This window comes from Rhincodon typus, chromosome 11 (assembly GCF_021869965.1).
Source record: "Rhincodon typus isolate 14 chromosome 11, sRhiTyp1.1, whole genome shotgun sequence".
NCBI lineage: Eukaryota > Metazoa > Chordata > Chondrichthyes > Orectolobiformes > Rhincodontidae > Rhincodon > Rhincodon typus.
In genome coordinates this window covers 22,777,561-22,805,303 of record NC_063342.1, presented here as the reverse complement: position 1 = coordinate 22,805,303, position 27,743 = coordinate 22,777,561, and the positions used below count along the sequence as shown (strand labels likewise).

General features: G+C 42.6%; 1 protein-coding gene across 1 annotated transcript in view; it reads right to left on the bottom strand.

Annotated features, from left to right (window-relative positions):
- The window catches only part of hunk (hormonally up-regulated Neu-associated kinase), a 64,458-nt gene that overhangs the window by 16,674 nt on the left and 20,041 nt on the right, over nucleotides 1-27,743 (bottom strand). The window contains exons 5-6 of the mRNA XM_020512681.2: nucleotides 26,186-26,313; nucleotides 11,810-11,945 (exon numbers count right to left, since the gene is read on the bottom strand). Coding sequence (XP_020368270.2) covers nucleotides 11,810-11,945; nucleotides 26,186-26,313 — 264 coding nt within the window. The remainder of the gene's footprint in view (nucleotides 1-11,809; nucleotides 11,946-26,185; nucleotides 26,314-27,743) is intronic.

Sequence of the window (27,743 nt, the reverse complement as noted above, 5' to 3'; positions counted from 1 at the left end):
AGGGTCTCTGCTCATGGGGCATATTTTTCCCTTTGAAGGCAACTATCTAACAGTTTCCCCCAATTGTATCTTTACCCTTTCCAACCACGACCCTGTCAATCCTGAACTCTCATCCCATCACATGGGTCTGCCAACCTAAGACCCCAACCCTATGTAAGTCCAGGTTGATGGTGTCTCCTCTTTGGGCATTGCCTGTGAACCTTGCAGTGACATTACACCTAATCTTATTTCTGGGTCAGGGGGACACCCAACTATTTGATCCTATATAAAATTCATCCCTATATTAACACCACTCAGCATGCTGAGAAATTATAATTGCAAAGCAACAATTCCTTTCTTTATGTTAACTTCAGCTTTTAAGTGAGTTTTTGTTAGAAAACCATAAATATCAGTTTCAGTTCCGGTGAAATCCTTAGCAGGAAGTAAAATCAGCTAGACAGAGAATTCAGCTGATAAGTATTCAGCTGCAAGTTTCCTTTGTCCCGATCTTGTATAGATATAATACAGCTGTCTTCCTGTGGATTAACTCCTCCAAGGACGCCAGGATAGAGTGCAGGCTCTGAGCTCTGTTGGAACTAGAGTTATGGCAATTGATTGCATGAGATCTGACTTTCAAACAGATGGATTCTCACTTAACTGAGGTAAAAAATAGTAATAAAGAGGGGTGTTAGCATTCCAATAGGCTTGGCTTGCAAATACCCTTGAGCCAAAAATCTGGGCCACAGTTACCTTCTATCCTAAGTCTGATCCTGAGCACAAATCAATTTATAATTATCATTATCTCTGTGTAATTGTTCATAAAAGTTATCAGTGAATAGGTGTTTCCCACCCAAGACAATAAATGTCTCTCATTCTCTCTATCTTGTAGAATAGCACACAAATGTGTAAGTAAAAACACCCATTACCTGTTTGTAATTGTCACGTCCCTTTATTATATATGGATATAGCAGTTTACAATAGACGTATTCTTACAAACATGCAACACAAACTTCAACTGGGATTTTTCATTCTGGGGTTAACGTTTGGCTACAGGCATCACATCTGCCATGGTGTGTGATTCTCAGCTGATCTCCTGCTCTTCGGCTAATTTGATAAGTAGCAGATTCTGGAGTGAGCTAAATTCCAAATCTCGTGTGCTACTGCTCCTGCTGTCTCCTCGCTGCAAGCCAGGAACTCCAGAACAGACAGTGAACGTCGTCCCCACCACTTCCTGGAGATGTCTGCAAGCACTGTTAGACAGCTCCATGCTTAAATATTGCCTCAACAAGGCTCCAGCCTAGCCAGGTCAGAAAAGTCCTTTTCCCCTCTCAGGGGTGAAACAAGCCCTTCAGACATGGGCTGAAGGCACGCAGGACATCGGCACGCCTAGTAGTTACCAACATAGTGGGATCCCTTGCAGGAAGCAGATGAATAGTCTTCTTCATCTCACAAGGGTGACTGCCACCATCTTCTCAACGCAACCACACACTCAAAGGGCCATCATTCACTCTAACTGTGCCACGGTACACCCATGTCCACCTCACTATCACATGTATGATGGACACTAAAGGGCTAACACCCATCTTATGCTGGCAATTTCCTAATGCTTTTGAGGCACAGCGCTCCCTACTCACTCCCTGGGAGGGGTCTCCAGCCGACAGGGCTATGAATGCTTACCAAGTGCCCGTGCACACATTCCCAGTACACTCAGCTGTCTCTTTCCCTCATTCCCCCAGGTCAAACTGACACACAAAAGGAGAGGGGTCAGACTGGCAGAGGCTTTCCTGTTCTTCACATCCTGGGGGCACATTAATAGTAAAACGCTGGTAAAAAAAACAAATTGAGCTTTTTGGGACCGAACAGGGGATTTACGCATGGAAGCAGAAGGCATAGCTAAGGCATTAAATCAATACTTTGCATCTGTCTTTACCAAGGAAGCAGATGGTACCTATACCATGGTGACACAGGAAGAAATCCTGTCCCTGCAGGGGTTCAAAGTTAACAAGGAGGAGAAATCAGATAAACTGTTTGCACCGTGACTGAATAAGATGTATCCAAAGATACTGAAGGAAGTGAGAATGGAAATTGCAGAGGCACTGGTCATAACTTTTCAGTCTTCCTTAGGCTTTGAGGTGGTGCTATAGGATTGGACAATTATAAACATTACACCCTTGTTCTGAAAAGGATCTAAGGATAAGCCCGGCAATTATAGGTCAGTCAGTTTAAGTTTGGTGGTGGGGAAACATCTAGAAATAATATTCTAGGATAGAATTAATAGTGACCTGGACAAAGCTAGATTAATTAAATACAACTAACATAAATTTCTTATGGGAAAATCATGTTAACTAAGCTGCTTCAGTATTTTGAAGAGCTAACAGAGAGGGTTAATGAAGATAATGCTGCAGATGTGATGTATATGGAGTTCGAAGAGGTGTTTGATGCAATGCCACACAACAGACCTGTGGTTAAACTTACAGGTCATAGAATAAAAGAAACAGTAATGACATGCATACAAATTGTCCGAGGGGTTGGAAAGACAGAATAATTGTCAAATGGATATTTTTCAGGGTGGAAGGTGTTTTGTGGTGGAGATCCCCAGGGGCTCAGAATTGGGACCCTTGCTTCTCCTGATATATATATCAGTCCTGATCCGTCATTCACTATGATCATGGCTGATCATCCAACCTGTTCCCACTTTCTCCTGCTGCCCCTTGATCCCTTAAGCCCTAAGAACTACCTCTAACTCCTTGAAAACACTCAATATTTTGGCTTCAACCATTTTCTGTGGCAGTGAATTCCACAGGCTCACTACTCTCTGGGTGAAGAAATTTCTTCACATCTCAGTCCTAAATGGTCTACCCAACATCCTCAAATTGTTAGCCTTGATTCTGGATTCCCAGGTCATCAGGAACATCCTTCCTGTGTTTACCCAGTCTAGTCCTGTTAGAATTTTATAGGTTTCTGTGAGATCTCGCCTCATTCTTTTGAACTCCAGTGAATATTGTCCCAACTGATTCAGTCTTACTTCATACATTAGTGCTGTCATCCCAGGAATCAGTCTGGTAAATCTGTGTTGGATTCCTTTCACAGCCAGACCATCATTCTTCAGATAAGGAGTTCAAAACTGCACACACTACTCCAGATATGGTCTCACCAAGGCCCTGTACAGTTGCAGCAGGACATGTGTGCTCCTGGACTTGAACCTTCTTGCTATGAAGGACAGCATACAGTTTATATATAGTATCCATTTAGAACTTGGAGTGTAGAGTCATGGAGTCATAGAGATATACAGCACGGAAACAGACCCTTCAGTCCAACTCGTCCTTGCTGACCAGATATCCTAAACAAATCTAGTCCCATTTGCCAGTATTTGGCCCATATCTTTCTAAACCCTTCCTATTCATATACCCATCCAGATGCCTTTTAAATGTTGTAATTGTACCAGCCTCCACCACTTCCTCTAGCAACTCATTCCATACATGCACCACCCTCTGTGTGAAAAAATGTTGCCCCTTAGATCCATTTTAAATCTTTCCCCTCTCACCTTGAACCTACACCTTCTAGTTTTGGACTCACCACCCTGGTGAAAAGATCTTGTCTATTTACGTTGTCCACGCCCCTCATGATTTTATAAACCTCTATAAGGTCACCCCTCAGCCTCTGATGCTCCAGGGAAAATAACCCCAGCCTATTCAGCCTGTCCCTTTGCTCAAACCTTCCAATCCCTGCAACAATCATGTAAATCTTTTCTGAGCCATTTTAAGTTTCACAAAATCCTTCCTATAGCAGGGAGACCAGAATTGCACACACTATTCCAAAAGTGGCCGAACCAATGTCCTGCACAGCTGCAACATGACCTCTCAATTCCTATACTCAATGCACTGACCAATAAAGGCAAGCATACCAAACGCCGCCTTCACTATCCTGTCTACATGCGACTCCACTTCCAAGGATCTTCCAAGGTCTTTTAGTTCAGCAACACCCCCCAGGATCTTACCATTAAATGTATAAGTCCTGCCCTGATTTGCCTTTCCAAACTGGAAGCATTATAAACTGTGAGTAACATAGTGTAGAACTTCAAAAAGACTTGAGGTAGAAAAAGAACTTTGCCTTTATACGAAACAACGGAACACAATAGAATGGTTCTCCGACCTGCTCCTCAGTCAGTGAGGTTACATTGAATGCAGCACACAGTAGTCTCCCAGCCTGCTGTCCCTGACAAATAGAGCAGTAAAAGAAATGTGGAATAAAGACAGGAAATTCTGGAGAAACTCATTACGTTTGGCAACACCTGTGGAGATAGAGACAGTTGTGAGTTCATTGACTTATGTTCACAAGTTAAAAAAAGTCCACATATCTGTGTAGCTCAGCCCCTCTAGAAGTAGGTGGCTATGAGATTTTCATGTGTGCATTTCTCATTCATATGCCATAGCCCAATCCTCATGGTATCTGTGAAGGCCTTCCTGCGCCATTCCAGATCCTCAATGTCAGCCTCCTCCTCAGTGCAGACCTCCTGCTTTTCCATCAGAACCTGCCCCATGACATTCTCCCTCCATCAAGCCATGTGTGGAGGCTGCAGCAAACAATTTAAATTGTGAGACATTGTCTGAACAGTCCTTTGACAAGATGCCTGACCAGTCCAAGCATCTGAATCTCATTTTCAGGGCCCCAGTGGTCTGCTCCACAATGGCCCTTGTGGATGTTTATGTAACTCTTTGGCATCAGTCTGTGGATTTTTCCTTTTTCTCTCTCTCTCAGCACCATCTCCACGTACTCTATTCATGGAGATAATAAAGGCAAGCATACCAAACACCGCCTTCACTATCCTATCTACCTGTGACTCCACTTCCAAGGAACTATGAACCTGCACTCCCACACCCCCCTAATCAGCATAAATACCGCACTTTCCCAGCTATTTTCAATTCTCGCAAAGGAACACAAAATGTTAATTCTTTTCTCCCTACTGTTGAGTTTTTCTAGCACTTTCTGTTTCAGATTTCAGATTTCCAGCATCTGCAGTTCTTTGCTTATGTCATGCGTTAGGGGTTGCCCTCTAACCATCAGTGGGAGGTCACTGAGAGGAGCAAGGGGATTCTGAAAGGTGCAGGTGCCTGTCAGTGTTCCAGGATGTGAGCACTGAAGTGAGCTTCCCTCTGCATAACATGCACAGTCCTCCATGACCCAGCTGCTGTAGTCACAGGTGATCTGCACATTCACAAAGCGGAAGCCTTTCCTATTCATGAAGAATGCCATGGAATCATAGAATCCCTACATTCCAGACAGAAGCCATTCGGCCCATCAAGTCTGCACCGACCCCCTAAACAGCATCCCACCCAGTCCCAACATCCCCCACGCTATCCCCATAACCCCACTTTAATCATGGTCAATCCACCTAACCGGCACATCCTTGGATACTATGGGTAATTTAGCATGGCCAATCCATGTAACCTGCACATCTTTGGACTGTGGGAGGAAACTGGAGCTCGCACACATAGGGAGAATGTGCAAACTCCACACAGTCACCCAAGGCTGGAATCAAACCCATGTCCCTGGTGCTGTGGGTCAGCAGTGCTAACCACTGAGCCACCATGCTGCCCGTGCTGATGGGATGCCCTGATGTCTGTGTGGGTACATAACAATTGCCCCACTGGCCCTGTGGAAATTCTGCCCTGGCAGCAAAGCTGACTGCTCTGAGCGCGCAACCCACAGCAGGAAATGAATAAATTGGTCAGCCTTGGCAAACACAGCCTCAGAGACCATATGGATGCAGCTGGGAGTGGGTCCCTTGGAGAAGTTGCAGAGGTCCCACTGGCTTTGTGATATGATGAGCTGACAGAGAAACTGACAGCCACCGTCACCTTTACGGCAACCAGGAAAGGATTCCTTCTTCATCCCTGAAGGTGTAGGTGCTCATCCAGCAAATGGTGAATGTAGGGTCCAATGTCCTACTATGTCCTGAGGTCTCATCATCAATGACAGTCCGTTAGAGAAACAGCTCTCTCGTTCTCCGTAGATTCAGTCCTGGGCCAATGCTCACTGTCTATGTGGACTGTCTCAGACAGACTGAGCCTCTGAGGCTGTTCCACAGCCAGTGCCAGCTCCTGCTGTTGCTGGAACTCTCGCTCTTACTGCTGCTACTCGATCAGGTGATGCTGCAGTTTATTCTGAGGGGTAAGATGGCCAGAGAGGCAAGGTCAGTCTGTGCTATCCTGCTGTTGCTTTCAAGAGATTTGCAGAGTCAAAGGAATTGTGTTTCTCTTAGGTATTTGCACTGCCAGCCTTCCCCATCCTGCCTTGGAGAATCTGACTCCTCATAATGTTTCTCAGTGGCCTCATCCTCTCAGACTGACTGGATATACACACACTCCCACCTCCCCCCAGTTCAGACTGACTGGAGGAAACCGTCGCCTGAAATCTCCTCCCTCCCTTTCATGGTTCCCTGTGATTCAGACACTGCCACTCCCCATTTCTCACTTCCCTTCTTCCGTGCAACTCAACCATCTGCAGCTCTTTGGAATGTGCACTAAAGCTTCCTGGTCAGCCATAATCTGCCATCTGTTTGCTGTGGGCCAGTTCATAGAATCATAGAATCCCTACAGTGTGAAGCAGGCCATTTGGCCCATCGAGTCCACACTGACCCTCTGAAGAGCAGCCTACTCAGACCCACTTCCCAGCCCTATCCCCGTAACCCTGCATTTCCCATGGTCAATCCACCTAATCTGCACAGCTTTGGACTGTGGGAAGAAACCAGAGTACCCAGAGGAAACCCACGCAGACACGGGGAGAATGTGCAAACTCCACACAGACAGTCACCTGAGGGTGGAATTGAACCCTGGTTCCTAGCGCTGTGAGGCAGCAGTGCTAACCACTCAGCCACTGTGCTGCATTAAACTAAAGGTGCCCAGCATGGGCCCCGAGCGCAGAACCCCAAAGTTAAGAGTCTCGTGCTCTGCCGACTGAGCTGGCCGAGCCTGATCTGTGTACAGAAATGGCCCAGAGGAGACAACCTGCCTTGCTCCATTTGGGCTGGTTATCTGTATTTGGAGAAGTGACAGCACAAATCACAGTGAGCATCATTTACAGCTGTATCACTAGAAGGACGAAGCAGTAATGGGTTTTTCAGAGGATGGTGACAAACTGAAATTCCATGCCGATTTTTGCTATCAGTTTCTGAAGCATCAAGTTTGTCAGTTGGGTAGAAGTTAGTTGGGAAGGTGAAGTTAACTCTTAATGAGTTGTGGTATTAATGAGATGTAGATATGCAATTACGTGCAGAGAGGGTCCACGCTGCTTTTTGGTGACACACTTGACCCATTACCTGAAGCAGGGGAACTTTATTGCTGAAGTTTCTCTCGACAGCACTGAATCTGATCTTTGACTCTCAGCCAATTAGATTCACCCACTACTATCCTTTTTGCCATGTGGGGGAGTGGGAAATCTAGTCTACAATGATGTGATGAAAATTTTGGAACCAGTAAGTCTGCACAGAGGTAGAATCCTCACAGTTCAAAAATATCAATGTGTAACACGCAAATAATATTGAAATGAATGAATCATGAATAAATGGAATAATTTCCATTTAAGTAGATCTTCGGCATTCTTCACACCTTCTTGAAAAGGGCTTTCCCCAATACACCAATTGTTGCTCCTCTCAACCTGAATCCCCAATTGAGAGATAGTAAGAACTGCAGATACTGGAGTCACGTATCACCATCCCACCTACATTCCCCAGCCCTCCTCTCTCTATTTTGTTCTGAGCTCCCTTCCCCTCCCCCATTTCTGAAGAAGGGTCCCGATCCGAAATGTCAACTTTCCTGTCCTCTGATGCTGCCTGGCCTTCTGTATTCCTCCAGCTCCACACTGCGTTATCCCCAACTGAAAAGGTGTGTGACTGATTAAGATTTCTGCCCTTAGCGCTCATGAGCTGGGTTTTGGGCAATGCATGGCAATGGCAAGGTTTGATTCACCTATCTCTGCGCTTTTTGCTTCCCCCAAAACTCGAGTGGAAACCTGAAATTGACGACGTAAACAATGACAAGTGTGAAAGCCTATGCTTTACCATCCTATAATGCCAGTGGGTTAGGAGTCAAAACTAGAGCTAAACTGTGAATCAATTACGAGACTGGGATTGTGGGCAGACTCTCCTCAATACTAAAGCAAATGCGACATCGTAAAACCTTTTGACATGTTTAAACAATTTGCTGCCTGGGTACAAAAATGTTGTTTCAAAATCACCAGAGACCGCAAAAACTCAAACCAGTTATCTGTCACAAGAAACTACTTGTTCTATTTGTTATTGCCAAACTGGGCTTTAATGTTAAAAATGCAGAGGGAAATGGGTCAAATTTAAAATATGCATCAATTATGCTCTCCTTTATTTGGTCGGAATTTATTGTATATTCTTTATTCTTGTGTCATGTTGCAGTATTAACCCAGTTGCTTTAGATTGACTAATACCACCACATCAAATTAACACATTAAGCGTTCACTCATTATCATTGCCCATTATTTGATCTTTGACCAGTGAAGCATATATTTTTGTATATCACAGAGGTATGAAATCTAAAAACTAGCTAATTTTTGAGAGGAACTGATTAAACCAGATTTGTGTGACAATTTTTTTGTTTGCTAAATATCCTACAACATTCTTGAAATGACATCTTTGACTATAGTGGGGTTCAGGCTCCTGAATCTAGCAAAGATATTTTATCACTGTCCACTTTTAAGAATAGAAAATAACGTAGCTGTGTCCCAAACTATACAAAGCAGTCTGTAATAGGTTGATTTCAGAAGTCAGTAACTTCTTGACTCACAAAGAAGTGAGTTTACTCTCTCTGTGCTGCCAGTGGCAGGCTGATGTCATTCTGTGTCTTCCTCATAATCTGCTTGGCTTAAACCTGAGTTAGCTATAAATGATCAGCTCTAACTTTTCTAGATTTGTTGTTCATTTTTACAAATGTTATGCCCCCCCTCCCGTTCTCGAACTTTTTTCGCTACACATCATTCCCTGACTGAGAGGATCATGTGTGGTTACAATGACCAGCTCTCAGACGTCTTCCAAAATCCATTCCTGAGTCAATTATCAGAGACATATGTGACTCAGAATCCAACTTCCTTGTGGCTTTGTATCCTGCCACAGTGTATTGGATGTCTAGCACATTGATCCATCACACAGTCTCCTGTTAATCCTCTCTGATCTTAATTTAAAGTGAATACGCCCACCTTCAGAGAAGCTTGATTTGAATTCTCTGATCTAACACCCACACACCTTCTGTGCTGTAATTTTTAAGAACACCAGAGCGAAGCTTGTAATTCAATTACATATAGGTGTCCTTCTTGAATTCTTCCATTTCTTTTTAATTGAAGTATGTAAAGCACATAAACAGATACTCGGTTTAGATGATAATCACTGAATGCAGTGCTGCAACATAAATGCGACAGAATCAGCCCTTCCAGATTGCCTGGTTATTGTGCAGGGTCTTTAAAGATTTTTCACAGATCATCTACTGACCACGGGGAGAGACAATGGACACCAAATTATGGGCAGGTACCTGAGCTAGATAGCATTGAGCAGTATTTTCCAGTCTGTCCTCACAACAGGGTGTCAACCATAGCTCAGTTGTCACATATTCACTTCAAATTTAGAAGCTTGTGGGTTTAAGCCTCACTCCTGAAGCTTGAGGGTAATATCTGAGGTATTATATGTACAGCAGGAGTGTCACACTGTTAGAAATGTCTTATTTACAGTCAGACATGAAAATAAAGCCCTGTCTGCCTTCTGAGGTGGTCATAATAATTTATGAAGAGAATTATTTTGAAGAGAAAGGGTTTTCACAATTGTGTCCCGTGTATTTTTTAACAACAACAGCACCTGTAACAACAAAATTTCCAAAAGTACTTAAAGGAAATTATAAAGCAAAACAGATATCCAAGTACATTGGATATTGGCTGACCCTTAGAAGACAAACGGTGGTAGTGGACGGAAAATATTTAACATGGAGCTCAGTTACGAGTGGTGTACCACAAGGATCTGTTCTGGGTCCTCTTCTACTTGTGATTTTTGTAAATGATTTGGATGTAGGAGTGGAAGGGTGGATTAGTAAGTTCACGGACGATACAAAGGTGGGTCGAGTTGTGGATAGTGTGGAGGGCTGTTCTAGGTTACAAAGGGACATTGATAGGATGCAGAACTGGGCTGAGAAGTGGCAGATGGAGTTTAACCCTGAAAAGTGTGAGGTGATTCATTTTGGTAGGACAAACTTGAAAGCAGAATACAGGGTTAACGGAAAGATTCTTGGCAGTGTGGAGGAGCAGAGGGATCTTGGGATTCATGTCCACAGTTCCCTGAAAGTTGCCACCCAGGTGGATAGAGTTGTTAAGAAGGCGTGTGGTGTGTTAGCTTTCATTAATAGAGGGATTCAGTTCAAGAGCCATGAAGTTATGCTCCAGCTATACAAAAGCCTGGTTCAACCACATCTGGAGTATTGTGTCCAGTTCTGGTCGCCTCATTACAGGAAAGATGTGGAAACGTTGGAAAAGGTGCAGAGGAGATTTACCAGGATGTTACCTGGAATGGAGGGAAGGTCTTACGAGGAAAGGTTGAGAGTTAGGGCTTTTCTCTTCAGAACGACGAAGGATGAGAGGTAACTTGATAGAGGTGTACAAAATGATCAGAAGTATAGATAGAGTGGACAGCCAGAGACTTTTTCCTAGGGTGGATTCAGCTATTATGAGGGGGCATAGTTTTAAAGTGAGTAGAGGTAGATATAGGGGAGACGTCAGAGGTAGATTCTTTACTCAGAGAGTGGTCGGGGCGTGGAATGCATTGCCGGAGAGGGTAGTGGAGTCGGCCTCATTAGGGGCATTTAAGCGGCTATTAGACAGGCATATGGATGATAGTATAAGGTAGGGGTGGAGGTTAGATAGGCCTTAGGATTAGGGTAAAAGTTCGGCACAACATCGTGGGCCGAAGGGCCTGTACTGTGCTGTACTGTTCTATGTTCTATGTACATGAACAAATACTAGGAGAAATAACAAAAAGCTAATCCTGAGTTAAGTTTTATGGGCAGTTGTAAAAAAGAAAAACAAGATATAGAGATGGTAAAGCTTAGAAACAGAATTCCAGAACTGTGGTCTAGGCAGCTGAAGGCCCTAATTCCATGGTAGCACAAATGGAATCCACAAGAAGCCTGAGTTAGAGAAATGCCAATATCTCAAAGCGTGTGAGACAGGAGGACATTGTAGAGATATGGAGCAGCAAGGCCATGCATTGAGGGGCGTCTGAAAACGGGAATGAGAATTTTAAAATAAATCTGCATATGCAGGAACTGATGCATGGCACCAAATAGGGTGATTGATAAAACTCCGTGCAAGTTAGGACACAGGCATCAGAACTGTGGAATAGTTTTGAATTTATGGACCAGGTCTGAACTAGTCAAACCTTGAGATAAGAAAACTAAGCATAAGGGTTTCAGCAACAGTGAAGCAGGGACTGGAGTAGAGTCAGGAGATATTGCATAAGTTAAAAAAAGGACCCTAGTGATGGTGCAGCCTTATTCAAGGGTGATAATGGCAGATCACTAAGATCATTTAGTTTACCTGCAGTAGTAACTGAAGGCCATTGTACGAATCTAGATCTGACATTGCCCTCTCCCTTGTTCCCCATCTGCCTGATTTGTCCTCCTGCCAAAAAAGTGCTAAGATTTTTCACAACCAGCCTCTAACACTTCACCATAATCATGTGGCAGAATGCCTGCTGCTGTGAGACACAGGCCTAAGATGACCAACTGAAACGTAAAGAGCTACTTAACAGCAGCTCATTACACCTTACCTGTCTGGGTAAACATTGCTGCATGTGGGTGTCCCTGGATGGCTGTCATTCAGCCAGAGATCAGACAGTACCTGTTGGACATTGGGCCTTTTAATAGGGTCAGGTTCGAGTAAGGATCGCAGAAAGTTAACAGCAGCTGGAAAAAGAATATTGAAAATTATCATACTGTAATTATTGACCATTGTGCAGATCAAAGTGCTGAAGTGTTAGATGTTGTACAGTCTACACAAAAATGCACACCAAACCCTGTATTTTCACATTTTAAAATTGGTGCTTTAAATTTGTGCCAACTGATGCCTCATTTTGTTTTTCAAACGTTTTAATGTAACCACCTGATTCACATTAATATAATGTTAAGTGCAGATGGTTTAAACTTCTGACAATGATTAAAAGTTTTGCAGCCTAAAATATACAAATGAAACTTCAGTTAACCCTATAAAGTTACATCAACTGACTACGCTTCTACCCCTCAATGCATTAAATATATAACATTATCAATTTTCATCTGAACATACATGTAAGAAGCAAAAAAAATTAACAGTACACAAAGGAACAGCCCTTTTGTTAGATTTGAACTTTATTAACATTGATTTTAAAAACACTGTATGTTTACCATTTCCTCTTTACAACATTGTCTTCAGTATACGAAAATTACCAAAGAACTGCAGATGCTGGAAATCAGAAACAAAAAGAGAACATGCTAGTAAAACCCAGCAGATCGGAAAGCAGAGTTAATGCTCTTCACTTCTGAAGAAGTGTCACTCAAACTGAAACTTTAACTCTGCTTTCTCTCCACAGGTGCTGCCGGACCTGCGGAGATTTTCTAGCAATTCTTGTCTTCGTGATTTCGTGATTATATTCAGTAGATTTTGTGCACCTCCTGTGCAGCTGTAACTGCGTATGCCTCACTCTGTCTAAGCACGTGTCCTCGTTTGTTATGGACTGCCTGCACCGCTCGCAAAATAAAATTTTTCACTGTACTTGGTCACATATGACAGCAATAAATCAAGTCAATCAAATGAGTATTACAGTAGTCAGTTATATTTGTGTTATGAATTTCTTTCCTTTCCCATGTTTTCCCCTCCAACTTTTAGCAGCCATTTACTAAACTCAGCTGTAAGATGGGTGAATTCTCTTTGCAAGCTTCCATTAATACAGTCCTGACTCAGACATTGGGAAATGCATGCCTATGATCGCATTTGTTCTCCTGTAAGAAACAAGTAGTCCTCAGGTAGCCTCTCACAGCATTGCTGACCAGGTCAGATGATCAAACCTACATTACATAATTTGTAGCAACTATGTTTTCTTATATACCGATCCATCACTTATTACTGTGAAAACTTATGGAAAGACGAAACAGGAGCATTTTCCTTATTTTAACAAATAGTGATTCTCAAGTCAACAGGAAATAAAGGGATTTGGCCTTCTGACAGAATGGAAATTAAAACAATATAAATAACCTGTGCTGAAAGAGTTCTAAATATTACTATGATAAGCAAGTAGCCTTCAATTAATTTATCCTTGTCTTAAGTTCTTCTGCTGTTAATTATAAGTTGATTTTCACCATATTGGTAAGAATGCAGGTATATCTTTCAAAACTCTGGAGCTATTTTAACCATACTATATTATTTTAAAATGTGGCATTCAATTTTAATTGCTGGTGACCATTGTTTCTGCAGCACTAAATATATAGGATTGTTTTAATTCAAACCTGAAATAACTCCACAGAGACTGATATCCCATCACTAAGTTACCCTTTATTTACACGTGCACAGTACTGATCCAGCTCACTCAGAGTCAGCTCTCAGAGTGAACAGAACCTCTGACACTCCTGTTTATATCTGTCAGCCAGGGCTCCCTGATTGGAACAGGTTAACTGCTCCATTCAGGGAACTCATATTCTATGAGGTCCACTTGACTGACCTTGTTACAATCACTACGTTCCTCCCCCTTCTCTACATCCAGGGACAAAGACCTGTTGTTTTTCTTATGGCCTCTCCTGGGGTGTCTCTACACTGGGTCTAGTTCCTCTGACTCAGCCTCAGATAAGGGGTGGCACGGTGGCTCAGTGGTTAGCACTGCTGCCTCACAGCGCCAGGGACCTGGGTTCAAATCCACCCTCGGGCAACTGTCTGTGTGGAATTTGCACATTCTCCCCGTGTCTGCATGGGTTTCCTCTGGGTCGTCTGGCTTCCTCCCACAATCCAGAAATGTGCAGGTTAGGTGGATTGGCTATGCTAAGTTACCCATAGTGTTCAGGGATGTGTAGATTAGGGGGATGGGTCTGGGTGGAATGCTCTGAGTGTTGGTGTGGACTTGTGGGGTGAAGGGCCTGTTTCCACACAGTAGGGATTCTATGATAAGGGCAGTGTGTACCAGACTGCAGCCTGCCTCTTGCACCCAGAGCATTGTGGAAGAAATCCATCCTCTTCTTCAGGTGGTAAGGGCGTTGAGGCTGCAACATTTGCTGTATCCATCTCAGACTCCAAGGTTTCTTTGATGCCAAATGGAGGAGGAGAACCTGCAGTTTCTGACAGCCTTGCTGGATGTTCTGAGGGGCTGTGTATGTTTTGCCCCTGCCCCATTTGTGAGTTTGCAGCTTTCATGTGGTCAACTTGCTTGTTTAGAACCACCTCATTTGTATGTCACAGAACCTGACCTTGTCTCTTACCCATGCAGGGCCATTTCCATGGCTTCAGCACCAAACTTTGTCCCTTGAAGTAAAATGACTCTCTCGCTTAGAGTAGTCGTGGTTCCGGCATTGGCGTTCCTGACGCCATTTCACCACCCCTGCCCCCCACAAAGTCCGGGAAGATCAAATCTAATCTGGTGGGGAGTCTCCTACTCATTAGCAACTCTGCTAGAGCTAATCCTGTAGTTGCATGAGGAGTGGTCTGATAACCAAATAGGAACTGGGACAGTTTGGTATTGAATGACATTGGAAACTGTCTCTTTAAGCCTGCTTCCAAAATTTGGACTGCTCGTTCCGCCAGACCATTGGATGATGGATGGGATGGTGCTGTTCTTATATGCCAAATGCCACTCGACTTTAGGAAATACTCAAATTCCCTGCTGGTAAATGACGTCCCATTGTCTGTGACCAACACTTCCAGGAGCCCATGTATTGCAAAAGATGCACACAGCTTTTCTACGGTCATCCCTGTATTTGATGGATGAACTGTGTGCATGTCCAACCACTTTGAACGAACGTTGAGCCCGTGAAAGGACTTGCATAGTCGACCTGTAACTGAGTCCAAGGTTTACCCAGCCATTTCCACGAACGCAGGGGAGCTGCTGGCAGTAATTTCTGTTCTTGTTGGCACTCAGGGTACTGCCCCACCAATGCAGCTACCAGGCATAACTTCTTGCCAACATCTTCATTTTGGACATACCTGGATGACCCTGGTGGAGATCAGCCATTAACTGGTGGCAACTTTTGCTCGGGACAATCCGTCTTGCTCCCCATAATAAAATGCCATCCTCTATGATGACCTGGTCTCACTGCATCCAGAAAGATTTCAATTCTGTTTGTGATGGCCTTTTTGTTTCCCCCATCACTACCAGCCATTTTAGTTTTGCCAGGTTTAGGCCTTTTTGTGTCCTCAGTCTGATATTGTCAGCAGTGACTGGAAAGGTGCCCAGAAAGTTTAAAACCAGAATGGACTCTTCCAGTGGCAGCACTGGTGGTATTGCCAGTGAGAGGCAGCTTAAGACATCTGCATTTGTTACTTGGCCTCCCTGACAGTTTTCCAATTTGTAATTTTACGCACTTAGAATGAGACCCCACCACTGAATTCAACCTGAGGCTATGGGGGGCAAGGCCTTATCCTCTTTGAGTAACCCTAGCAGGGGCTTGTGGTCATTACTATTGCAAATTTACATCCGTAAAGGCAGTGGTAGAACTTTCTCACAACAAAGATGACTGCCATACCTTCCTTCTCTATCTGGGCATATTTGCGTTCAGCATCAGCCAAAGTCTGGGAAGCATATGCTGTTGGGTGCTCCTCTCCATTGGGCCATCTGTGAGCCAACATTATCCTGATATTGTACAGGGAGGCATCACATTTTAGCACCAAATCTCGCTTGGGATTATGGTGTCCCAACACTTCAGACGATGATAGCTGCTTCTTCACTTCCCTAGAGGCTACATTTTGGCTACGAGACCATCTCCAAGATTGCCACTTTTTCAATAGCAGATGTAAAGACGCCAGGATGGAGGTCAGGTTACATACGAGCTTTCCGTAATAACTCACCAATCCAAGGAAAGACCTAAGCTCCGGTACTGACTTGGGAGCCAGGGCACCTTTGATTGCCCTCACTTTATCTTCTAAGGATTTAATCCAGTCCTTACACTCTGCAGCTCAAGTATATCGTTTGGGGTGCCTGGAACACATAGTTTTCCTTCCAAGGCATACGACTGCTTGGCAGAAACATCTAAGGACTATGTTCAAATGCTCTAAGTGCTCTTTATTGCCTGTCACTGTTATTAATTTGTAATCCAGATAAATGGTGACCTGGGATAGACCTTGTAAAATGTTTTCTATCATCCGCTGAAAAATGGCACAGACTGATGATACCCCAAATGGCAGTCTCATATATTAGTACAAACCCTTATTACTGTCACATGTACTGAGATTTAGTGAAAAATATTGTATTGCATGCTAACTAAACAAATCATACATTACATAAGTACATCGGGGTAATATAACAGAATGCAGAATATAGTGATACAGCTACAGAGAAGGTGCAGAAAAAGCTCTAATATATGATAGATCCATTCATACATCAAATAACAGCGGGGAAGAAGCTGCTCTTAAATCTGTTGGTATGTGTTTTCAAACTTTTGTATCTTCTGCCTGATGCTTTAACCTTTGATTACGTTGGCTGCTTTCCTGAGGCAGTAGGAAGTACAGATCGAATAAATTGAAGGACATATTTGTTGTTTGATGTAGAATGCTGATGATCGTTTTAGGATGTTACAGACTGTCTCAGGTACAGTGGTGGAATTTGTGACAGCTGTCAAATTGTAATCAGAGTTCTTAGAGCAGGTTGTTGGAAATGGATTGGCCTGAAGGCTCTTCTGTGAGGTGTAAGATCCTAATAAAATGACATTTTTCCAACTTTGTAGACACAGTGCAACAACCAGGCAAAGAAAAGCCTCAAGAAAGAGATGTGTAGTTGTATTAACCTTGAATTAGCACTAACAAAAACAGAAGTTGCTGGGGAAAAGCTCAGCAAGTCTATAAGCATTTGTGAAGAAAAATCAGAGTTAATGTTTCGGGTTTCAGGAGGGTCACAGGACCCAAAATGTTAACTTTGATTTTTCTTCACAGATGTTGCCAGACCTGCCGAGCTTTTTCAGCAACTTGTTTTTGTTCCTGATTTACAGCATCCACAGTTCTTTTGGTTTTCATTTTGAATTAGCACTGCCTGATAGAGACCTGCGCTCCAATTAATGTCCTCTTCAGGTGTTTATTCTATGAAATAGCTTTCTATCCTGACACTTGTGCTTGACCTCATAAGCCATTTGCTAACATTGTAGCCAGATTTCCAGAACTGCACTAAAATTGTAAATACATTCTTTATAAATGTATTTTCAATTTTGCTACTGGAAATGTCTTTCCAATCTTTCCAAATTTCGCAAGATGTTTTTCAGCAGAATTTCACCATTCAGCAAATCCTAAAGATTTTCTGTATGGCCAGGCAACTAGATTCAGTAGTATATCCAAAGAACTGCTTCAAAGATACACGCAAATGTGACATGAAGGCCCTAAACATCAATTCTTACACTTGCAAGGCACTGACGGGCAAAAGAGAAAAGCTGTTAACATTTTTTTAGCCAAGATGTGCTACTCTGAAAATCAGTGCCTACAGGAGCTTCGAAACAGACGTCAACACCATAAACAAACCACGTGACATCTGATCACCACGTCATACATGTGGCAGCACCTGACTCTCACAGATTGATCTTGTTATCCAACAATGAAAATGCATTTTATGAATCTATTCCACACCCAGTGGATTTGCTCTGTTCCATTCTCATCACCTTATAGAGATTGAAGGATATCAACAACTGTATAGCAAAGACCATAAGCGAAATTGTTGTTTATTTATACCATCCTTAAACCTTATGTTTATGTTCATAATGACTTCCCATATTGGCTTTGGTATTAGTGTAGGCCTGAAGGGATTGTGATGCAACCTGATTAGAGTTACAACAGAATTGGGATTATTGGCCATGGTGCAATTTGTTAGAGAGGAGGCAAAGGGATGGGGCTTTATGCAGGGACCCTTGCTGAAAAATGCTTCGTTGGCATTGGATAGGGGCAACATTCAACTTCCCTGGGACACTTCCTTTCTTCACAAAACAACTTATTCACCTTCAGTGTGATTAATAATAGAGTGCAGATAGGTCAACCTATACCCTAGTGAATGTGCCTTACATGAAGTCATTCGGATGGCATGTCCTTTGACACTGTGTCTCAGCACTAATATCTCCGAGTCAGAAGACTGTCCCACTCCAGAGACATGAATGGAAAATCCAGGCTGACATCGCAGTATTGTGAGAGCGCTGCACTGTCAGACGTGTTGGCATTTAAATGAGATGTTGAATACAGGTCTTATCTACTATCTTATGCGGATTTAATAGATCACATGCACAATTTTGAAGAAAATGAAGTTTTTCCTGAAATACCCCAGCCAATATTTATTCATCAATGAGCATTATTGAAACAAATTATCACTCTGCAGTTTGTGGGATCTTGCTGTGGAATTTAAAAAAAACTACTACATTTCCTACATTACGATAGTAATTTCATGTTGAGTGTACTCACAAATATTGTAAAGCACTTTGGGCCATCCTGAGGTGATGAATGGTGCTATGTAAATGCAAGTTCTTTCTTACTTACATTTATCATTCAGGGTACAAATGACAATTGCAAACCTTTCTCAACTCATTCTTGAAGCTGCTCTGGGAAGATGAAAACCAGCCATGAAATTAGCCCAGAGACAACGCCATCCTCTGAGATCTCCTGCTGCTTGGTGTTAGGGAAATGTCTAACTTGTTCAGTAATGCCCACCCCCACCACAGCATTGATGTTTAGGCAACTCAATCTGCACCTCACCACACAAACAGCAGCTGTTACACCAATGCATGAGATAGAGTTATACAGTCACAGAGCTGTACAGCATGGAAACAGACTCTTTGGTCCAACTCGTCCATGCCAACCAGGTATCCTACGTTAATCTAGTTCCATTTGCCAGCATTTCATCTATATCCCTCTGAAACCTTCCTGTTCATATACCCATCCAGATGTCTTTTAATTGTACCAGCCTCTACCACTTTCCCTGGCAGCTCATGCCATACATGCACCACCATCTATATGAAAACGTTGCCTCATAGGTCCCTTCTAAATCTTTCCCCTCTCACTTTAAACCTATGTCCTTTAGTTTTGGACTCCCCTACCCTGGGGAAAAGACCTTGGCCATTCACCCTATCCATGTCCCTCATGATTTTATAAACCTCTACAAGGTCACCCCTCAGCCTCTGACACTCCAGGGAAAATAGCCCCAGTCTATTCAACCTCCCCCTATAGCTCAAACTCTTCAACCCTGGCAACATCCTTGTCAATCTTTTCTGAACTTTATCAAGTTTCACAACATACTTCCCATAGCAGGGACACCAAATCTTAAGAGAACTCTTTTGTAAAAGGGAAAGTTTATTTTTTTTATATTCATTCATTGGATGTGGGTGATGCTGGCTGGGCCACCATTTATAGCGTATCCCTAGTTGTCATTTTGAAGATGGTGGTGAGCTGTCTTGTTGAACCATTGCAGTCCATGTGCTGTAGGTAGACCCACAATTCCGTTAGGGAGGGAGTTTCAGAATTTTGATCCAATGACACGGAAGGAATGGTGGTATATTTACAAGTCAGGATGTTGAGTGGCTCAGAGGTGTGGTGTTCTCATGTACCTGCTACCACTGTCTCTCTAGATGCAAGTAATTGTACGTTTAGATGGTGCTGTCTCAGGTGTATTGGTGAATTTCTGCAATGTAACTTATAGGTGGTACACACTGCTGCCACTGATCATTTTTGGCAGAGAGATTGGATGTTCATTGATGTGGTGCCAATCAAGTGAGTTGTTTTGTCCTGGATGGTGTCAAACTTCTTGAGTGTTGTTGCAACTGCACTCAGCCAGGCAATTGGGAGAATATGCCAAAACATTCCAGACTTGGGCCTTGTAGATGCTGGATAGGCTTTCGGGAGCCAGGAGATGAGTTACTTGCCACAGTATTCCTAGCCTCTGACTTGCTCTGGGAGCCACAGTATTTATATGGCTAGTCTACTTCAGTTTCTGGTCAATGGCAACCCCCTGAATGTTGATAGTAGGGGATTCTGTGACGGTAATGCCATTGAGTGTCAAGGAGTGATTGTTAGATTCTCTCTTGTTGGATTTGGTTATTACCTTGCACTCGTGTGGCACAAATGTTACTTGCCATTTGTCATCCCAAACCTGAATACTGACTAGGTCTTGCTGCATTGGGATATGGATTGCTTTGGTATCTGTGCAGTTGTGAATGGTGCTGAACATTACACAGTTGTTGTGCAATTGAATAGGAGAATATTTTCACTTATTTCTCTCCTTGTAGTCCCATTTCTGTTGACTTTCTGCCTTCACTCCATTTCCTTTACTTGAAGATTAAGGGAGACAAAAAGAAACCTGGGTTATGAAAACAGAAAGCCATTTTACAGTTAGGTCTGTGTCTGCCAATGTTACTTCTCCAGTGAGATGTAGCAGAGGGGATACTTATGCAATGCCTTATGTATATGTGCCCCACCTCATAAACATGTGAAATCAATTGAACTGAAGTTAATTCAGGTGGTGAGGTCCATCTGGAATGCCATTGAGAGCCCCTATCACCTCCCTTGGGAATCAGGAACATAGCTCTCTAATGCTGAACCTTTCCCAGGATCTGCGAGACCGAAAAGACATGAGGGGTAAATTTTCTACACAGAGGGTGGTTTGTGTGTGGAATGAACTTACTGAGAAAGTGGTAAATGTGGGTACAATTACAATGTTTTAAAAGACATTTGGATAAGTACATGAATGGGAAAGGTTTGGAGTGATATGGGCCAGGAGTAGGTTTCACTAGTTTAGTTTGGGATTATGTTCGGCATGGACTGGTTGGACTGAAGGGTCTGATTCTGTACTGTATGACTCTATGTCTCCTCTTTAACTCAAGCAGTGCTGAGGAATGGTGATGGCTGCCTCCACTGGTCAGGATCAGTGAACGACCCAGACCATAACTAAGTGAGGGCAGGATGGGGGTCATGGGATGGTGGCTGCAGGCTGGGGGTGGCACCAACAGCATGGTGATGGTTCTCAAAGACCTGTGCCCCCCAGTCGTTCTCTCCTTCCAATGCTTGGTCATGACAACCAGAGATTCGGTTTTCGAGCCAACAAGCAAACATGAAAAGATATGTTTTTAGGTTTCCACATGATGACCGCACTAACCCTTCTCAGTTGAACAGCAATGTTGGCTGAATGATGCCTCTAAGTAGGCATTAGTTGTTCAGTTAAATGCCTCAATTAAAAGTGCGGTGGTAAAGCCATCCATTAGCCTTCTTGTTCAGATTTAAACAGGGTAAAGGGAGGAAGGTGGTGGGATCCAAATCTGGCATCATCCCACGTGATTAAATGAAATTCCATCCTCCAAAACCGCCTGAGGGAGTGGATTAATCCCTCCCCCAAGCTAGGAAATAGCTGAATTCACGTGTGTCTATTACTGCAGAGAAAGAAACAAAGTGCACTAAATCTATTGTCACCTTTGTTAAAATTACAGCTGCAGCTTAAGTGAATCATTAGAAATATTAGCTTTCAAAATTTTCTCTTACAACCTGCACACTTTTCCCTATTCGCAGTCCCATTTCTAAAACAAAACAACATTCCTAAAAGATAAAATGGAAAAATCCATAACATATATCATAGATTATGGCCTCTTTTTATTCAAAAAAGGAGCTTTGACAAAGACTATTATTCCATGTCTGGATCCAATCTGGTTTGTTTAACACAATGAGAAACTAAAGTGACATAAATTTAAAACAGACCTCAGACACAGTGGGATCATATTATTTGCAGTCAGCCTTGACGTGACTCATTATGACAGTGCTCCAGTGGGTTCCGCAGTGTATCATGTTGTTGAAACTGACAACATCTGACATACCTCACTTAACATAAAATAAAGCTGGTTAGCTGGAATGAATTTCATAGTTTTGGATATAATTCTGTGGTGCTCTTTCAATATTTAAATTTGGAATTGTTCTTGCATCTTTGTGGTATGGAGCACAAAGGTTTTAATGATCAATGTTACAGGATGGTAAAACCGTGGTTAATAAAACCAACACAGGTTGGATTCAAGGCTTCTCACATTAGGGAATTATCTCACCTGATAACAAAGATTTGGTGAAATAATGAACAGGGTGAAACCACATCCTTTGCTTACCATAACCAAGAGAACTATGAAAAGGCAAACAGTTTGACAATTTTAGTGGAAATACTAAATATTGGGAACTCTTTGCTGATTGGAAAATTATCTCCCTATCGTGGCTTCACAACTTCAGTGAAAGAGCTGGTGACAATTCTACACCTGACTTTTCCATATTTTAACAGTAAGAAAGGAGAAGCTTATCTCAAGAGCACGCATTTTCTCATAGCCAATTCAATATGATTATCACGAGCTGGGCACAATACTCACATGGAGGTCAGACCAGTTATTAAGAATGAACTGTAGAACAAAATGGACAAAAAACTGTTTTGAAATAGATATTGAAAAGGAGAGGAAGTATTAAATTCTCCCGCTGAGATCTAACCAGTGACCTGTATAAGTTCACCAAAACTTTCCTGCTGTTGTACACTATGGCCTTACACGTTGTGCCAACCTCATACTTCTCTGTATTAAACTTCATCTGCCACCTATCTTCCCATTCCACCAACTTTTCAATGTTCTATTGAAGTTCTATATTGTCCTCTTCACAATTTACAATTCTCTCAAGTTATATGCCACACACAAACTTTGAAACTGTTCCCTGCACACCAAGATCTAGATCATTTATGTACATCAGGGAAAGCAAGAGTCACAGTACAATCCCTACGGGAACTCAACTACGCATCTACTCCAAACCAAAAAATATCCATAACTATTACTCTGTTTTTTTTATCCCTCAGCCATTTTTTTTTATCCATGTTGCTACTGCCCTTTTTATTCCACAATCTCTATCCCATAAGCTGGAACTTGCCCAACATGGCTCCTGTGTGGCACCGTATTAAACAATCTTTTGGAAATGAATGTGCACCACATCACCAACCTTGCCCTCATCAATCCTCTCTGTTATTTATTCAAAGAGCTCCAGAAGGTCGTTGGCATGATATTTCCCTATGAAATTCAAAAATCCGCACACATTTTTCCATGTGGCTGTTAATCGTATCCCAAATAACTACTTCAAGATGATTCACACCACCAAAGTTAAACTGACTGGATTGTAATAGCTCTTTAAGGCATTTGGCATAATGTTTGCAAATCTCCACGCCTCTGGTACCACCCTGAATCCAAGGAAGATTGAAAGAACATTGCCAGTTTCTCTTCAATTTCCACTTTCTCTTTCTTCTATACTGCTGGATGCACCTCACCCGGCCCTGGTGACTTATCAACTTTTAAATGCTAACAGCTCATCCAAAACCTCTTCCCTATCAATTTTAAACTCTTCTAGTGACTGAGTTTCCTCCTTTGTCATCAGGGATTGGGCAGCATTTGCCTCACAGGAAAAGACAGATGCAAATTATTCATTTAACACCTCAGCCATGCCTCTTGTCTTTATGTTAAATCCTCTTTTTGGTCCCTAACGGCCGTAATCCACTTTTTACCAACCTTTTACTATTGATGTGCTTTGAGGAGAGTTTGGAATCTCCCTTTATGTTATCTGAACATCTTTCTTTCATAAACCCTCTTTGTTTTTCATATCTACTTTTTCTTGTCCTTTTCCGAACCTCTGTATTCAGCTTGTTTCTCAATTGTATTCACTACCTGACACCTCAGTTCTTCTTCTTTGACTTCATTTCTATTTCCATTGTCATCCAGTCCATGGATGGGATCTGAATCCAGAACGTTTGGCTTGAAAGTTAGGGACACTGTCCACTGAGCCAGGACTGTAGAAACAGCCATATTACTCCATCCACAATAATAGGAAGGGTCAGGACATAGAAACTGATGTGATTTTAACCCAAACAAAACCCATGCAGTGACACATTGTTAAAATCAGACCCCTAAATGTGTTAGAAAACAAGCTGGAGTAAAACATGTTCACAGAGTTAATTTATAACCGGTTTGTGAAAGTTACTGCTCAGATTGTGGGCCTCAGTGAAATGTTAATGACTACCCTTAATCAAAACATTCAAAAAGTGGAAGTGAGTGGAATCCTTGCAAAAAGTTGAGCCACAGTGGTCCTAAGATTTGTCTAGGTTCTGTTTCTTTTTTGTGTTTACTTGTGTCTGGATTCAATCTATCTCGGAAATGCTGCTCTTACATCGCCCGAAGATGTTATTAAATTATTTTGAATCATTTAAGTACTTGGTATCAGAGTTCCATGTGCTGAGAATCACTGAATTTCAACTGAGTTTAAACTTCTGACCTAATGTATTTATGCTCCTCAGAAAACATGGTCAAAGCAATCAACAAAAGAGGGTCAACTTATCTATTCTTTACAAGTTGTTCAATTGATTCACATCAGCCTGTTGCATAATTGCCATCATAATTGCTACTATGGTTAGCCCATAATTAACCTCCAATGTTGTGCTATTGACCACTTCCACAGAGGCAATTACGATGGGCAATAAATGCTGGCCTTGCCAGCAATATCCATATCCCGTGAACAAATTAAAAAGACTGCACAGCTTAATCATGATTCAATGAGTGAGTTAGCCTATTTCCGAATAAAAATACCATTTCAGCTCCCCTAATGGTTCAACAAGCATATCTAGTGAGTAGCTGAGTCACTCAGACTAGGAAGGTGACTAATTCATTTCTACTCTATGCTTAGCTACCTGACCTTTGGTTGCGCTATAGGTGGGAGTTCTAAAATTAGCCTCAACACCTTCCCCGAGAAGAAAATCAATCAGGTAACCTGCTCATGGTCACTATCTAGTGAGTCCCTTCTGAAGATACGTGTGTGTGAATACCAGCCAAAGACAATATTGAGCATAGTTACAATCCAACTACAACTAAAAACCGAAAGAACTGCGGATGCCGGAAATCAGAAACAAAATTAGAAATTGCTGGAAAAGCACAGCAGGTCTGGCAGCATTTAATAGATAATAGAACCCCTACAGTGTGGAAACAGGTTGGTCAGCCCAACAAGTCCACACTGACCTCATAGCATCACACCCAGACCCATCCCTGAACACTATGGGCAATTTAGCACAGCCAATCCAAGTAACCTGCACATCTTTGGACTGATGGAAGAAACCCATGCAGACATGGGGAGAATGCGCAAATTCCACACAGACAGTCGCCTGAGGGTCGAATTGAACCCATGTCCCTGGAACTGTGAGGCAGCAGTGCTAACCACTGAGCCACCGTGTGGACAGAAATCAGAGTTAACATTTTGGGCCTAGTGACCCTTCCTCAGAACTGGACTACAATTAATCTGGCCATCAAAAGACACATTCAAGGTTTAATGATCACCAAAGCAGATACTGGTATTTGCGTACCATATCCCAGCAAGAGGTTAAGAGAGAGGAAGAGAGAGGAGAGGGAAGAAAACAGTTGTATTTTCTCATGTAATTTTTAAATAAAGGAATGTGTCATCATTATTCTGGATTATTATTGTTCGATTTGCTTTATCTAATCCAAAGTCAGCCTCCTTCTCACCAGAGTATGGAGCTGGATGAACACAACAGGCCAGGCAGCATCAGACGAGCAGGAAAGCTGACGTTTTGGGTCGGGACCACATCAGTTTAAGAGCCCCATGAGAGGGGCCTGGTATTAAGTTGACTCACTACCTAAACGGATCACTCCCAGAAGTATCTACATTAAAACTCAGCTTGAAAGAATTACAATTAATCTGATAAACTCATACACTATCTTGATAAGATATCCATCAGCAAATGCAGGGGCTTTCAAGTAATAAGTTACATTTGCACTGGGGTCAGAAATGTACATTAAAACCAAAATAATGGGAGTAAAAGAAACTGAAATTTGCAACTGGACTTCCTGTTGAGAATTTGCTTTAACGGTGCTGCGACAACTGATCCCTTAGCATCGTGTATTAAATAACCGAATAGATCGACTATTTCGTAATAGAATCATTGAACTGTTATTACCTGATGAGAGATGAGCAGGTAGGGGATTGAGATCTTTATCCACCATTTTCTGATGCAAAGCTCTCAGGCTGAATGGCTCCACAGTGAATGGTAAAGTGCCAGTCAGCATCGCATAAGCATTCACACCACTGAAAAGCAAAATTCAAGTTTTAACACGCATACTATCATAAATTGGATAGATGTTATTCCCTTTATGTCCCTGACCAGATCCACCACCCTACCGTATCTCTGGTAAATCAAATTGTGGGCGTTGGGGTGGTTGCGAGTGTAATTGAGTATCTGGTCCGTGTGTGTGGTCTTTCTATATACGCTAGTCTAGAGTTCTCCGTTGTTTTTGTGCCCACAAACAGAGCTGCATCAGGACACTATCTAAATGAACCCCAATACATTGCAGCAACCCGGAACTACGCAAAGCAGAACAGGAACACCTATACGGAGTCTTCAAAAGAAAAGGATACCTGAAAAGCATAATCTGCCATTACCTCCGAGACAGACCACAACAGGAAGACACAACACGACCAGGCTCACTAATCATCCTACCGTACATCAAGGACATTTCAGAGATGACCACAAGACTACTCAGACCCCTAGGTATCAGAGTAGCCCACAAACTGACAACCACCCTAGGACAGCTACTGTCCCATACCCAAAACCAGCCAAACTGGGGTAATATACAAAATACCATGCAAGGACTGTGAGAAACACTACATTGGCCAAACCGGAAGAAAATTGACTATACGGATACATGAACACCAACTAGCCACCAAGAGACACGATTAATTCTCACTTGTCTCATTACACATGGACAATGAGGGACACGAATTCGACTGCGACATCCTTAATTGCACAAGCCAAAGACAGACATGCCAGCAAATTCCTGGAGGCCTGGTATTCCAACGGGAACTCCATCAACAAACACTTGAATTAGACCCTTTGGACAAACCACTGAAAAACAGAACCGGAAGTGATGCCAACCACCCCAGCAAACCGAGGCATATAAATAACAAGCGGGACAGAACACCGGTGCTTCACTGGAGCCGCACTGATGATGTTACCTAGCTGGGTGACAAAACGTCTGCAACCAAACACACCAGCTCTGCCAGCAAGTCTACAACCTCATCCACAACCCGAGCTACAAATCTTCTCAAAAACTTTAAACTTTCCGTTTGTAATTGAGGGCTACGGTGCCCAGTTGATCACAATGTAAAAAATCATAAAAAAAAGAGAGAAGGGGTCTTGTGATGCAGTGATGGTGTCCCTAAGTCTGAGCTTGGAGACCTGGGTTCAGATCCTACCTGTTCCAGAGATGTGTGATAATATCTCTCAACTGATTGATTAGAAAACATAAAAAAAAATGAAAGAGACTTCGTTGAAGCATAAATTATTCTGAAGGAGTTTGACAAGGCAGGCACTAAAAGGTTGTTTCCATGGGCTGAAACCTCTAGAACTTAGGTACACAATCAGAGGATAAGAGGGAAATCATTTAGGGTTGAAAAGAGGAAAATTTTTGTTCATTCAAGGGATTGTGAACCTTTGGAATTCTCAAAAATTGTGAACA